This window comes from Vigna umbellata, chromosome 8 (assembly GCF_029865625.1).
Source record: "Vigna umbellata cultivar VRB3 chromosome 8, Vumbellata_1.0, whole genome shotgun sequence".
Taxonomy (NCBI): Eukaryota; Viridiplantae; Streptophyta; class Magnoliopsida; order Fabales; family Fabaceae; genus Vigna; species Vigna umbellata.
Genome location: NC_142172.1, coordinates 45,229,831 through 45,246,164, shown reverse-complemented (window position 1 = coordinate 45,246,164; position 16,334 = coordinate 45,229,831). Strand labels below are relative to the sequence as shown.

At 32.7% G+C, this 16,334-nt stretch overlaps 2 protein-coding genes across 4 annotated transcripts; both read right to left on the bottom strand.

Annotated features, from left to right (window-relative positions):
• Window positions 1–409: 409 nt before the first annotated feature.
• Window positions 410–4,697, bottom strand: LOC124832156 (TIP41-like family protein). The gene is made up of 8 exons (XM_047306289.2): window positions 4,484–4,697; window positions 4,090–4,275; window positions 3,775–3,865; window positions 3,463–3,573; window positions 3,017–3,076; window positions 2,871–2,912; window positions 2,475–2,603; window positions 410–818 (listed from the first exon to the last, which is right to left on the bottom strand). Exons 1-8 carry the CDS (start codon window positions 4,624–4,626, stop codon window positions 714–716), a joined length of 867 nt encoding a protein of 288 aa, XP_047162245.1. The 5' UTR covers window positions 4,627–4,697; the 3' UTR covers window positions 410–713.
• A 1,655-nt stretch (window positions 4,698–6,352) lies between these two features.
• HAT3.1 (Homeodomain-like protein with RING/FYVE/PHD-type zinc finger domain-containing protein) lies at window positions 6,353–14,487 on the bottom strand. 3 transcript variants are annotated; one of them, XR_015781626.1, is made up of 10 exons: window positions 14,307–14,487; window positions 12,864–13,774; window positions 11,357–11,522; window positions 11,143–11,266; window positions 10,949–11,061; window positions 10,249–10,806; window positions 9,820–10,095; window positions 7,685–7,774; window positions 7,217–7,594; window positions 6,353–6,844 (listed from the first exon to the last, which is right to left on the bottom strand). XR_015781626.1 is itself a non-coding variant. In XM_088096830.1 (10 exons), the coding sequence occupies exons 3-10, from the start codon at window positions 13,709–13,711 to the stop codon at window positions 7,343–7,345; spliced, it is 2,427 nt and encodes an 808-aa protein (XP_087952956.1). In that variant the 5' UTR covers window positions 13,712–13,774; window positions 13,915–14,045; window positions 14,307–14,445; the 3' UTR covers window positions 6,353–7,342. The 3 variants fall into 3 exon arrangements, 2 of the variants coding, with proteins under 2 accessions (XP_087952956.1, XP_087952955.1); XM_088096830.1 differs by adding an exon at window positions 13,915–14,045 and having other exon boundaries at window positions 6,353–7,594; window positions 14,307–14,445; XM_088096829.1 differs by having other exon boundaries at window positions 6,353–7,594.
• Window positions 14,488–16,334: the final 1,847 nt, after the last annotated feature.

The window sequence follows — 16,334 nt, the reverse complement described above, 5'->3', positions numbered from 1 at the left end:
AATTAAAGATGACAAATTCGAATGGAACTTTCCAAAACAAGGCAGTATTTACTACCAACGTCCTTGTACAGAGAAAATTCTGGATTTATTACATTGAGCTATAGTCCCTATAATTTTCATTCAAACTTCAAACAACGCATTTTTTGCCAATATTAAAATACGCGATATTCCAACTTTGCTCACCCTACGTGATGATTTATTATCATCTATCGCATACATTACTATGAAAAAACAATCCAATAGGGTAGAAAGTGACATGTACAACAACCATTTCTCTTGCTTAAGAATGGTATTTCGTGAACAAAATTCACGACGATAATAAGACAGCCAGGAAAAGCTTAAAGTGAATGCTTTAGCTTCTTTAAAATGAAAGAGTATATACTTTAGAGAAGAACGTGAAAGCTGTAGCTGTAATAAATATAATAGTTAAAAGTGTGACCGAATGCACAAGTTTGCGAAATAGATTATAAAGTTGCTTAAATGTCAACCTTTAAGTATAACCTCTCATTTTTTTCCATGTGAAATGAGTCCCTCACATTAAAATTGGATCCCCCCACCTTTCGTACAAAAACTAAACACCCAGAGCTTATCTCATAAGAAGATATTTATGGTTTCTAAATTCTAACAGCCAGGTAAAACGATGAATAAAATATGAACAACATAAGAATTTATCAGAAACCCTTCTCTGGTACGCGAATTTACAGTCTTGTAACTTAAGAGGAAATTACAAGCTTTTTGGTCGTATGCATTATGATGGGGAGCTTCTGGCTGATGAAGCTTGGATCACCATACGCACCAGAATCAAAAGGGTGCTCTTGCTGCATCAATAACACAATCAAATGCAATGACAAAGGCGCTCAACAATAAGTTGTAACTTATTACAGCCACGCCAAAGAAAACTTACAGAGATAAAAGCAGTAAAAGAATATTAGGAAAGCATGGGAACAAAAAGCTAAATCTAATTTGATACAAGAAAAAACTAATCAAAGCAACTAAAACATAGTCTATCACAGCGACCACTCACTGGGCCGGCTGTCATTGTCACAAGGCTTGGAAATAGACACGTAGGATCTGGAAAGATTTTAAAGGGAAGGAGAAATAATCGAGAGATTAGATGTTTTCTCGAGGGAAAAAAACTACTATAAAGTAAATAAGAGATGTATCCATCCTTTAGTTTTAATTGACCAAGACAATGTTGTATTTTAAAATAAATTATGATAGATACACTCGTTGCTCACTAAAGAAGAGCCTGTGATTCCTTCTGTTTATTAGCAAAAAATACCAGATTAGTAAAGATATTTCGAGGAAATGCATGGCCTCGTATTCCAATCTGTCCAGACAAACAGGGACATGACAGAATAAACAAGAAAATGACAGTCAACCTGGGACCAGCATTTTCATTTTATTTTATTATTGTATTTAACTGACAATGATGATTTTATAAGCTTGACGTTTCCCTTCTATTATTTACACATCTAATAGAACTTAAAAATCATCTTTCGTTTTTTATACTAAACCAGCAACAGGAAAATTTACTTAGCATTTCTAATTCATTCCCTTCTCCACACAAAGTAGCTTGCCCTCGAAAGTAACTTCACAGTATTGGTCTCTCACATACCCAATTAGTTATTTATTGCATTCTCAGTTACTTCATTGACAGAAGATCCACCAGAAGATATCATGTATTCATTGGAGGGAATATTGTAATGCAGATTGTATTGGCTATCACATTGATAGAAGATTAACCACAAGATATTGTGTATTCATCGGAGGGAATATCATCTCTTGGAAAAGCAAGAAAATATGTGTTGTTGTTCCAGAGCAGAATTTGAATATAGATCAATGGCTTTAGACACTTGTAAACTTGTATGAATTAAACAACTCCTTCAAGAATTATAAATTTGTGATTTAAGAAGGTGAAATTGTACTATAGGCAGCCCTTAATATCACCTCCAATCCAGTGCTTCATTAGAGACCTAAACACAGCCTTTTCTTTTAGCTTGCAATTGTACTATATATATATATATATATATATATATATATATATATATATATATATGTATATATATATATATGTATATATATATATATATGTATATATATATATATATATATATATGTATGTATGTATATATATGTATGTATATATAAAACACTTTCAAAAGAGGAAGATTTTTCAAAGAATCTTGGCTTCACAACCAAATTAATCCCCCTTTTGAGTTGTTGAAGCCATTTAGTTAACATTAGCACTCCATCTAGGATCTCAAACAACAAAACAAACAAACAAACACAGTGAAGTAAGAAAAGAGTAGACAAACAACCTAAAGTCCAGATTATTGACTAGATCAGCACAGATTAATAGACAAGCATCAACCCTCTTACTTTCTCTCTTTACTATGGCCAACAACAGAAAAAGAGAGTAATGTTCAGAATTAATGTAAAGAACGAAGCACAAGTGCATAGCAGAAGCTTACTGCAGACAAAGCTTGAAATGTAGATTCTCTCCAGCAACTCTCTCGAAGTACAATGGGACTTGTATGTCCCCCAAACACACAATGCATACGTGTTTCTCTCAATCTAATCAGCACTCCATCAACTCTAAGCTGCATCAGTACCAGAGTATTCAGTTAAAATTCAAGTTTAGGGAAAGTGGTGATGATGCCATAAAATGGGCTGCTGACACCAGGACCCTAATCTCAATGTTTGTGAGGTATTGTAGATATTTGGCAATAACTTCCTTATTTTATAAGACCAAAATTACACTATCAACCATAAGAGTACTAGTAAAAATGAAATAACTAAATTTCTAGTGAAACATCACTTCAGACTGAAGGAAATTTCTGATTTAGGATAGAAACAGAGTAGCTCACCCAGAATCGCAACAGAAGAAACCAAGAGCTTGGCATTACTCTCTGTAAAACCAAGAAGCAATATCATCAGGCATTGGTAATCATATTAGTTTTGCATAACAGCAATCAAATCTCCTATCAACAGAAGAAACCAAATTAGTGATTACCACTTTTACAGTAAGAAGTGATACTCCATTATCAGCAAGTTCATCCTCGTATAACACCACCTGTTGTTCACAATGAGGATTCATTTATTTAGGATGGAAGTAAATAACATCAAGGAAGATAATGTCGACAATTTGTTATATGTAAGGCACTCAGAAGTAAAACAAGAGCATATTCATTTAGGATTTTTCTTTTTGACTATCATTAATATATAGCCGATTTCACTAAACTATTTCACATGTGCAGACAAACAGCATGATCAATTTCTAAAAAAGAAACACTATACTAAAGAACTAATAAGGATGTTATTTATATCTTTTTCCTTTCTTTCACTTAGTTCTTGCCTCATGAACCACGCAAAATTGTTTCTCATAGAGACATTACAATACAAAAGCAGTTCTGTGCACAGAAATTTGCTAAGCAATCATTCAATGTATTCATTACAGACCTCATCATAGAAAAGTATGGGCTCTTTGGATGCAAGTGCTGCTACATTAATTTGATCCTTGCAGTCTTCCCAAAGGATATCACTGGTTTCCTTCGATATCTCTCCCTCATTCTACCATAAATAAATATATCTTAAATAAAGCATAAATAAAATACTAATTCAAGTTTCCTGGTTTCCTTATAACAAAAAATAATCAATATGTGGCAGTGGGCATAAAAAAACTCACGTAGAATTGTACTGGTGACTCATATATAAAAAATGGCATTCAGGAAGACAGCTTAGTCTGTAGAAAAACAAAGAAAGAATGCGTACCACATCTTTATCAATCTCAATATTGCCACTTCCACAATAAGGTGTTGTAAAGGTGTAGTCGTAATCTAGTATTACTTGCTGAGAGGGCTTGCTGCACATTTCCCCCAAAAGAATGTGAGACTAACTAACACAACGGTAATTCAGACATTTACACATCCTATTCAATGGGAGGGGTAGACTGCACGAACAATTACCAGGCAGTTTCATACTAGATACAAATCTCTTGCGAGAAAGAAAAGACGAAATGAACCTAAGCAATGTCATTTGAATTTTGAGCAATGCATAAATATGAAAGTGAACATGCCAACAGCTTACCTTCTAAATTTCCACTTAGCAGCTGCAGGAACTTCAACTGGCGGCAAGGCTTCCTGTTTCCAGCCACAAAGAGCATCAAATGCATTAAAGTGAATTCTGGTGCCACTGCTAAAGTGTCTCAGAATTAAAGTGTTCTCCCCGAAAACCATTTCTGGTAAATGAGACGTGTTGAGTTTCTGTTCCCACCTGAAAAGCACACATCCATCATCAAATCGAAGTTCTTTGATATTTCTTCCAAAATATCAACGGCCAAAACACGATGAGGACGCTGAAGCTTGTAAAAGCAACACTAGAACACAACTTCTTCTTCCATAAAATAAAGTACAACTGAATAAAACGTTTTCCGAATTAGAATTACAGAAGCTAGGTTAAGTGTGATGCGATAATCACTCACTCCTGGATGGCGGAAGAGTTCAGTATAGAGTGCCTCCGAGTCTCGATCGACCAACCACTGATGCGAATGCCTCGTCGGCCATCGTCGGCGAAGAGCTCGGCGCCGGCGGCTTTCAAGTTGTTCTCGTCGACTTCCAAATCCATCTTCGCCTTCGGGTTTCAACTCACTGGGTGATTCCCGAGTTACAGTCACAGAGACTCTCTTTTAAGAATTGGGTATTAGAAATGGGCCTTCTGGTCAGCCACATACCTTGCCTTTTGTACTTCCATAATTTCTTGCTATACAGAAAAACAATCAAAATAATTTTGTTATTTTTTTTATTTTCTGAAAATAAAGCCCATAATATATTAAAATTTACAAATTATTCAGAAACATTCTAAAAGTACATTTTAAAACAAATGTTTCGTAATTGATTCCAAAATATACTTATGGAATTAATTTTTAGAGTAATTTTAGATATATTTTGAAATTTTAGTTGTAGAAATATAAAATTTAAATTGTTATAGTACAAAACATTTTATAGTATTTCTCCACACTTTTGTGAAAAGTTAAACAGAAAATAAGATTGATATTAGACAGTGAGAAAAAAAATTAAACATAGTATAGAAAACAAAATTCATATACATATTTTAGATTGAGAGTTATATCAAATACTTTTAATAAATTAAACTCATATCTCATTTAAAGTTATGTCTTTCCTTAAATTTTCTTTCTAAAAATATATCAATAATTAGCTATTATTGTATACCATTTTTCAGACACAAAAAGGTACATCTTAAATAAGATCAAAGTTCGATAAATATCAAATTTCAAACAATGACTTAAACTTAGTATTAAGACATTGAATGGACACAACCAAATTCACATTTCAACAAAAGCAAAAACATGGAGTTAAGGTTTAATCTTCCATAAACGACCAGAATAAGCCTACCAGTTTTCTAAGCCAGCACTAATATTCAGGTGATGTCCAACATAAACAAGAGAAATACGAAGTTATGCCAAAAAAATGCAACACTTGGATAAATATTCAAAATATTTCCGGATAAAAGATTTAGAAAGCTTTAAATTTACATTTTTGATATATATTTTAAGTTGTTTCCAAAACAATATTTGATCCAGATAATTTTTATTATAGGATATTTTGAAATGATAAGTTAAAAATAATTAACAATATATTTTAAATAATGCTGTCTAAACTTATTTTGAAATATATATATATATATATATATATATATATATATATATATTTTGCTATGTAAGAGATTCTTTTAATCGTTTTAATAAAGTATACCAAATTTTAAGTTAAAAACAATCTCTATTAAAAAAAACCAACTTTAAATCCAAAGATATTTTAATAATTTTAAAATTTAATAAAATAAAAGATAGTTATTTTTTAAAATAAAAAATAAAATAAAAGATACCTGATAAACAACTACCTTTTAAAATTATTAAAATATCTTGAATTTAAAGTTGTATTTTTTTTAATATAACCTTTTATTTTAAATTAAATTTTAAAATTATTAAAATATCTTGAATTTAAAGTTGTATTTTTTTTAATAGAAAACTTTTTTATAACTTAAATCTTGGTATACTTTGTTAAAATATACCAATTAAAAAAACTTCTTACGTAAATTAACAAACATCACACACACACACACACACTCACACACACACACACACATATATATATATATATATATATATATATATATATATATATAATCTTATTTATTTGTTTATAAGATATAGAAAAAAAAAACTAAATGGAACAGTTCCCAAGAAATTAACATTACAATATGAAATGCTGAAAATAAAAGTTAAACTATTTGAAAAAAATAATATTTAAGGACAATCTTGAAAAAGATTGGATACAAAAAAGAAATGAAACTTTATCTAAATTTTTAAATATCCACACCCAATATAAGTGTACAGTTGACCCCTAAAGAAGTTGTAGTAGTTGAAGGCATGACACATCTGGATTAGCCAAGTTCAACTCTTGCCAACATCATGACCCTTTGATGTTGGCTCAATCCCAGTTTCCACAACTACAATATATCACAAACCCAGCTTCAGTTCTTACAAATGACTACCTAAAACAATTATCAATCACGTGTCCCTCAATGCCTAATTTTAATTCCATTCCTCTTAGCATTCCCCACGTATACACAATAGTCCACCAAATAACACATAACAGATAGCTTATCATCATGCGTGTCAGTTCCAGGGCATTCATTTGGACATGAAAAATAGCTTCTCAACATTATAAGAAGCCTGCAGCAATTGAAGTATATGATGCCCCATCCCGCCACACACAACAAAACAAACATCTTAAGGAGACTGGGATTACCAAAAAAATCAACCCTGAAAATCAATCAAAGATTAGCGTCTTATCCATATATGCTGTGAACGACAAACAAATGAACTGTTGTATTTACTAGGGATTGCCTGCAGGTTAATACAGTAATGACATTGAATCCTAACGTACAAAGATAAATCGTTCCCCTATTCTCATTGTTTTTTTGTAGCTTTTTTGCACTGTAATGGAGCAAAAAACATATTGGAACAAGTAATTGAGTCTCTGTAAATAAATAAAAAATCTAAAAATTGAAAAACTACTGAGTGAACTATTTTAGTGTTTGCATGAGGAGCAACACTAAAACCAAATTACCTGAGATCAATACCTGGAAAGCTATTCTTAAAAAATACAAACAATATAGCATATCTTATGATTACCTGCCTGAATGGAACAAATCCATCGAGATCCGAGCTGATCATCTCATGGGATCACGATCTCACAAAAAGATGGATAGTTTAATTTGAAGCCTTAAAGAAGGTTAAAACCGAGTTCGTATTAACACATCATTTCCTTCTCCTTGTCTTCATTTTCTTCCCCCTTTGGGTTTGATGAGCATTGTCTTCAGATAGTTGGTTTTCTGACAAATGCTTTCTTTTTCCAGAGCTTGGGGCTTTTGCTTTTTCTCCACTGACCTCCGGGGATTCACATTCATTTTCAGCTCTGCTATCAGTAGCTTTCCGTAATGTATTTCTACCTGAATTAGCTTGTGATGAGTGCCGGAAGCTCCATCGTGTATTGTCAAACCATTTGCCAACCTGAAAGTGAAATAAGAATGGGAAATTTAGAAAGTCACAAGCGAAAGATAAATTGTGTTCACTGTAAAGTGTAAAGTTAAAAGATATTACCTGCTGATAAGTAAGTCCAAGTTCCTGTGCCAAGCTTTCTTTAGTAGCTCTATCTGGATACTGATTTTCTTTAAAAGATATGTGAAGTCTCTGAAAATACAACAATAGGCAATCCTGAGACAAACCTTTTACCAGACAAACAGGTTACTTTAAATAAAGAGATGCAGGATTCAAAGCATCCAAGAAAAGGTGGATGATGGCTTGATGCAGCATAGAGGAGGCTGATTGCAGTTTGACTTTTAAAAAACATTATGAACACACTCGATTGTCTATCATTTTTCTCTCAAGTCTGGACAACACACTCACATTATAAACCATTTTCTGCACTTGTTTGCAATTCACTTCCAACACTATAACTATCCACCATTGAACATGAGTAATTATAGTTATAGATAGGTAAAACTTTCCCTGGGTTTGATAAGCACTTTGAAACAATTACACACAAAACACTTCATCATTTCATCCACATGGAAGTGTAGCATCCTTGATACTTCATAATAAGAATCTAAAATCACCTAAAACATGCAACTTGTGCGATATTGATAACTCTTGTTAGTATATTTACATTTTATATGCTCAGTCTCACTTCTAATCAACAAAAAATACTTTTAACACGGCTTCTCCATGACTTTAGTTTTCAATTGGCGCGTCTCAAATCATCAACTTGGACTATATCATCCACAAAGACACATTATGAACGATTTACATTTGCATGTCAAATTTATAGAATAAGATGATTAATACTTATCATTGATGAAAAGTTTAGATTGAGTATAGTTTATCTAAAACTAGCGTCAACTTCTGCTTGATTAGTAATAAAATAATCATAAAAGCTAATTATGTGGCACATTTTTGAAAAAGCTAATTAAACAAAAACGTTTAGTTAAAAATACCACATTATCTAAATAAAGCTTTAAAATATAAGAGTAGGTCCCAATATTGTGGTACAAATTGTTACAACGGACAATAAATAAATATCACAATCAAAGTAGACAACTTCATTAGTGGTAATCTACAAAAATGGTTGTACTAAGAGGCTAGAAGAGAGGAGGATGTGACGTGGCTAGACAATAGGGAGTACAAAGAGCCAAATCGTTGATTTTTTAAAATTTTATGACGATTAATGTAAGAATTATTCTCCAGGTCACGTTTGTGGTATTTAGCTGATATTGGTGCAGTATCAAGATCTTCTTAGGATGATACATACACATGTATAATTTTCAATAGTTTTGAACAAGATTGTCTATTCAAAATCCAAATCAAATTGATATATACAATTATACATACAAATTACAATAAACATAAGTTCAATCACAATACATGTTAATACAAAATCTATTACACAGCCCAAAAAGTATGATAATGCAGTAGTATTTTTCATCAATGATTTCAAGATATTGAACAACAACTTCGTCCAGATTAAATTTTAAATCAATGCCATGACTCCAATGTCTAAGTAGTTCAAATTCCCCTTTATTATTTCAAAATAGATACGTTCAACATTAAGCAAATAAACATGAAACTACTATTTGTAACCCACATTTCTCTTTTTAGTAAATTAAAAGTTTAGAATTTTGTAAGCTCTTGGAAATATACATACACACACACACACATATATGTAAATAACTTTTTAAAAAACTAAACAAATTTTAGAACGTTTTTAAAACCGTTTCATGTTTTACATATTGAAGTGTATCATGCTTTGGATAACAAAATCATATTTAATATAGTTATTTAAAAAATTCAAATGACTAACAATACAAATATTAAAAATTGGAATACATAATTATGTAATGCACTAGGTATGATTACTATTCACAAATAAAAGGATCAGGTATGAGTTGAGCAGTAAAACAAAATATTTTCATCAATATTATTCCAATGGATTTTCCGTATTTCAGGCAAACCCTGGATTTTCTACGCAGTATATTCTAAGTCATACAATAAAAGAAACAACATTCCCCCCAACCAAAAGGATCTTCACCTTTAATTTTGCAAGTGCAATTATTAGTGTATCTAGGGGACACGATTTAATAGTAAAAAAATTAAGTCAATATGCAAATTAGAAACTGAAATGAAAGATTCTCCAAACAGAAATTAAATTTAAAAACCAAATTTAGATGGTAATGCATTACCTGAACTACTGCTTCTCGTAGTCTATTGCCTCCTGGAGATCTAGACGTTTGTTCCCTGGAATCAAATTTCACATCGCGATCCAGTGATTTGGCAGGTGAATTTTTTGTATTTTCAAATTTATTCCGATGGCCATTCCTCTTAGGAGTGTGCATGGAAGAATTATTTGAAGCATTTCCATTTGGAGACACAGGAGTCGCATTGTCTTTCTTCTTTCTGCTAGGAGTAACAGTGGCTGTCCAATCTTCATCTTCACTAGTATCGCTATGGTATGTTTCCTACAAAAGAAACATAGCTGCTTAAATATTGGGAGAGTAAAACCAAAGAATGGGACAATAAATATTGTTTGACTCTACACACTCACCCTTGTATATGTATATGTATAACCTACAAAATAAATTTTAAACGACGTGTCATTAAAATGAACTTACATCATACAACTTTTTGTAGTCCAACCTTTCCAAATTCCTTTTCCCAGAAACAAGTATAGAACCTTCTTGACTAGAATCTGGCTCTAGTAAAGAAGACAGTTCATCAGCCATAGATAGCTTCTTACCAGCTTTACTCTTTTTTTTGCCATAACTTCTCAAGTGCTTAACATCATCCAATGATGCAGATCTGATTTCCTCATCCTGTCCAGGGGATGTGTTATCCACAATTGCAGCGGCAAGATCCTCAGAGTCAGATGTGAAATCAGAGCTTGAACTTTCTTCATTGACCTTATTGTCAACATCTGGAGCATCAGGGTCATAATCACCATCATCAGAATCTTCAGATGGAAGGCCCAAGTATTGATCCCCATGTGAACCCTCCAAATTCTCAGAAGCAGAAGCATAGTCAGATTCCTTAGAACTTGATTCATCTCCTTCAATTTTCAAATCCTCTGGACCATTAGGGTTATAATCATCATCATCAGAATCATCAGAAGGGAGTCCCAAGTTGTTATCCATATTATTCCCAGCAGCTGCTGCTGCTTCAGGAAAAACGCTCTAAACAAGGATCAGAGACATGATCAGGAAAGAAAGATCCAAAACATTAATTATTTACAGATAAGACACTAAAATTGCCCACTGACCGAAAGATCCAAAACATTAATTATTTACAGATAAGACACTAAAATTGCCCACTGACCTCCCAGGTGTCACTAATAGAGAGACTTGTTCCGAAGGAGTCATTAATAAGGTCCATGCAGTCATCTTTGCAATCACATCCAGGGCATAACCAACCCTCATCATCAGGTGGAACTGTAATTCACAAAAGTAACATAAATAATAAATAACTAGAAAGAACAGAGCAACTAATCAATTAGGTAGACCAGGGATTACTGTCTTCAGTTAACAACGGAGGACACAAACAGAGCTGGTGAAAGCCTCGGTCACAGACACCATCACAGAGAATTATATCATTATTAGAACTCAACTCTTTGGAATGGCATTTTGCACAGAATATCTGCACCATAAACTTCAAAGTATTCATATCTCCAAAAGCCCTAGAAAAGCAATACAAAATTCAGGAACTAAATATAAAATATTAACCTACATCCTCACTGTCAATCTCTCCCTCAGAATCAAATAAAGACTCTGGTAGCTTTCCTTCAGCACACAATGAATCCAAATCTCGAAATAGATCCCTAATGTTCAATTTGCGTCGAAGAATTTCAGACTTGGCCCGTTGAAGTTCTTTCTCAGGCTTCAATTTTTCCATACTGCAAAGTAATCACAATCAAACCAATAGACACAAATTACCCACGTTGAGAACAAAAATGAAAACAAAATTCTAGCATTTGAAGTTTCACAAATGCATGAGAATACTTTTTTAGCAGTGCAACTACAAATCATACTCGGATTTACTAGAAAACAGGAGAAAACAAACTCCTAGAAAACAAGAACAGACAAGCTCTTATCAAAGACTACAATAAAAGTTACAGAATAGTCTAGAACAATATCTTCATCTCTACAAAAACAGAAAGGGTAGGAATAAAGAATGTAATAAAAATAATTACTGAAAAGAGGTCATTCAATTACAAATGCAGCATATGAAGTGTGTGTTGATTATAGTGCGTATATTTAATTTCCAAAATGTGAGTTAAAAAGGCTTTTGTTCAACAACACAAATAAAATGAAGTACATAGGTAATAAGCTTTGAATGACTGATTTAATAGCTCAGTTGCTTTATCCTGTAGTAACGTTGTGATACTCCACAAAAAGATTAGTTTCAAGACAGTTTGGTCAGAGATAGAAAGGTGAGAGAAGAAAACTGCAACGGACCAAATTGACTGAATCCCAAAGCACACGAAGAATTAAAGATAAAATAGAAATCATAAAAAGTTGTTCATCATGATACACATTAATAATTGTGTAATTAAGATAAACTTCAAATGGTATACGTTCATCGATCTCGGCCAAGCCAGCCATGGATTGCAATGTTATCAAAAGCCATGTCCATTGAGGATCAAGATGGAGTAAATGATTGCAAATCAAAAAGTTGTAACATAGAACATAAAACAGACCATGACCTCCCAGAAAATTAAAACTTATATGTAAAGATAAACACATGATAAAAAAGATTGAAGTACCAGAAAAGTAAGGAATTCGTAAAATTAAATCCATTACATTTATTTTTGGAAAGGATTTAATGATCAAAATAACATTTGATATAAGATCTAAATACAAAGTCAAATCCAAAGATCCCATTAAACTGTGCAACAAAAGGAGAGTCTTCGTTCAGCACACAATTGCATACTGTTTCTGAAATCATAATGAGACTTCATGCAATAATAGTCCTGATACCCGGATACAACAGCTAATACAATACAATCATTTGCTCCGTAAAAGGTAAGTTACAAAGCATCTTACCATGAAATTTTATGGTAAGGCCTCCAGAATATTTCAGATGTAGTTGCATTTCGATTTCACACCAATTAACCAACAGAAATTAAATCAATAAACATAAGCTGATATCTAACATAGATCAAGATACAAATGCAAATATGCAAATATAGGTTACAAGCCATACAAGGCACAAGGTAATGATAAAATGTACACACCTGTATCCTTTCCAGCCTTCGCCAGAATAAGCATCAATCAAGCTTTTCTCGTAGCTTATTCTGTTTAATAAATATCTTAAGTGAGATTTGATTCTGGAGAATTGATCAGTGATTCCAACCTCTCCACTCTTTCTCTTCTTCCTACTAGTTTTCCTCTTCCCTCCACCATTGCTATTATTATTATTATTAAAATCAACCAAATTACTACTTGGTTCAGGTGTCTTGGGATTTTCTTTTGTTTTTGACCGCAAAGCTCTGTCACTGCTTCCTATTGATCGTAGCATATATGTCTTCTTCAACAATTTTGAGTTTTTTTTACCCTTGCGCCTCAATTGCGAATTAGCGGGGCTATTAGACACTTTTTCTGAAATACTGGTCACAACATCTTCAGAAGGTGGATCCAACAATTTATTCACATAACTTGTATTCGCTTGAGCTGGACTGAATTGCTTTTGGCCATCCCCAGCAGAGGCAGAAACGGATTCCACAGGTTCGTTTTCAGACAATGGTTGGGATGGGTTTTCTGGCTTGTCGTTAGATAACTGTAAAGAGACTTCTTTATCGGTACTTTGTTGCAGGTGTGAACCTTCTACAGTCTGACAATTCTTTTCTGAGTCATGTTGAGGTGGTGCAGGCAGTAAAATAACAGAATTCTCTGTCGCATTAGCAGAAACTTGATTTGATTTTTCATGGATAACTGAACTGGTTAACACAGTACCAGACTCCCGTTGTTCCTTTAGTAAATGCTCAGTCCCTAACTGTGTTTTTTCAGACAATTCAGATCGTTCAGTACTCATCCTTCCAGCGGCACTGTTATTGCTTGTCAATTCTCCAAATGGTCTAGTCATAGGTCCGAGGAAAAACCGCACACCACAGCATCCACCACTATAGTCTAAACGTGAGTCAAGTAACTACAAAAAAAATAAAAAAAAAAATAAAAATAAAACTTGAGATTATACACTGCGTATCTGGAGCAGTAACATAACTATATACACGATGCGGAAGTGGGAGAGTGAATCAAACATTAAAACTAAAAGAACAATCAAAATACTCTTCATGCAGCACATATACGCCAATTAGCCAATTGTTAATAGATTTTGACTGCTAATGAAAACCACCAGCATTGGCACAGTGCAAGAAATTTTCAGTTCCAAATCTACTTCCTAACTTCCGAAACAACACCTACAATGGCAGAACAATGTCACAGAACATTTAAGCATTTGGCTCCACAGGATGAAAAAACAAAGCCCTTGCCTAAAAATGAACAAAACAGATGAACAAAAGAGAGGGAGCTGTTTGGATATCATTCACTTAAGCTGGGACAAGTTCAAATAAAAATATTCAACAGGAGACGGAAAGTTCAAAGAGGGAAAAGCAGACAAAGTCAGAGAAGCTGACGGTTAATACGAGATGAGAAGAAAGTGGTGTGGAAGAGGAACTTACTCTTGGTGGTGAAGATGAGAGAGCAGTCACCACAGCGAATGGGAAAGGGTGGAGGAAGAAGAAGGGCTCGATCTGAAATGGGGATTGGCTGCAGAGAGAAGAGGGTGAAGGAGAGAGAGAGAAAGAGAGAGTTGAGTTTCGTGAGAGTTCCCTTTTCTCAATCTCAGCGCCAAAGTGAGAAAAAAACGGTGCTTCGTTTATATTTCTTACTCCTCCAAATATGGGCCACCAAACACACAACGGCGGGTACTGGATCTTCGTGGATTTCATCTAGGGGTCTTTCTTACTGCAATTCCATGTTTTCTTTTTTACACCCCCATAGTCTTACCAAAATTACCTAACTATCCTTGACTAAAAGATATTAAAAATCCTAATATTATCCCTTCTTTCACAGCATCAGCGTCCTCCATTGTCGAAAGCCTACACCTCCACTGCCGAAAGCCTGCAACGTCCTACACCCAACTCCATTTGGGAACTTTGAAGAGCCGTTTCATTTTATTGAGAGAATGCCTTTGGAACCTAGCGTTAGTATTTTCTCCTTGTGGGAGAGAATATGGCCCAAAATTTGGAAAGCCACGTCAAAAGGGACAACAGTGCTATTGGAGGAGAGACTTTTTCGTTGTGGATTTTACTATTTGTAATATATAATTTACATTTTGATTGTTTTTAAATTTGTATTATATATTATATAATTCGAAATTTAATTTTTAAGTTTATATCATTAATTATATAATCAAAAATATAAACTCAGATTATAAATTATATAATTCAAAATATAATTTAAAATTTCGATTTGTGATTTTTCTAAGATGATTGATTTTGGAAGATTTTTTTCTCTATTTGGAAATATATTTTAAATTCATATAACAAATTATACAATTTAAAATTCAAATTTTTATTACAAATTGTATAATTTAAAATGCAAATCTACCTTTTAAATTGTACCATATGAAACATATAAAAATAAAATTTTTGAACTCCAAATTATGAAATCCAAAATATATATGATTACACAGTTTGAAACTATAACTAAAACACGGAAGAACTTAAAAAATTATTTTCTATTAATTTCAGTTAGAGTATAATTGAAATTCTAAAAGTATGGGTGAAGGAAGTAAACATAGGGGTGCGTGAAGAAATTACCTTCAACCGACCTCTTTTTTCTGGAGACTGGCCCACTACTAATACTTATAACTAAAAAAAACTACAAATTAATACACTTTATAGTTTTATGATTTAATCTAATATGCTAACTTATACAATAATACGGATTATCTTAGTGCATATACTTGTCAAATTATTAAAATAAATAAAGAAAAATTAACAGGACAAAAATTTTCAACTATTGAAAATATTATCTTTTAAGAGTGTTGTAATATTAAAAGTTTACGTATGCGTTGTTAGGGAAACAGGCGGGTAATGAACAGAAATTTTTAGCCGAGGGGCACATAATAAACAGCGCATTACCTATACTCAACCTAACTCATGAATATATGTATATATATATATACCTTATCTATACAGTAGTTCCAAATTCTTACTCACCTCATTCATTCCTTTCAATTATTTCTCTTTCATTTCTTTCACTTTAACATTTTCTCTGTCATTCCTACTGTAGCCGTGTAACTGAAAAAAATAAGAAACACAGTTAAACAATTTACATTTGTAAATTCATTGGCATATTCATTTTTAAGCAAAGGTTTTCAATTTCATCATCTTTACTAACCTCTCTAATTTCATCATCTTTACTAAACTCTCTAATTTCATCATCTTTACTAACCTCTCTAATTTCATCATATGCGGATGTTGACATCTCTACAAAAATCCTCTAGGTCAATTACCAATTCATTCAAACATCATTGTACTTGTGAAAATTAGATAAAATTAGATAAGACAAAAATTATAAAATGAAAATTCATTCCAAAATCATTTTTTTAAGAAATTGTTTAACATCAAATGTTTTTTATTTTTTTTCAGGCCAATTACCAATTTTTTAATGTCATTATGCTTGTGAAAATTAGATAAAAT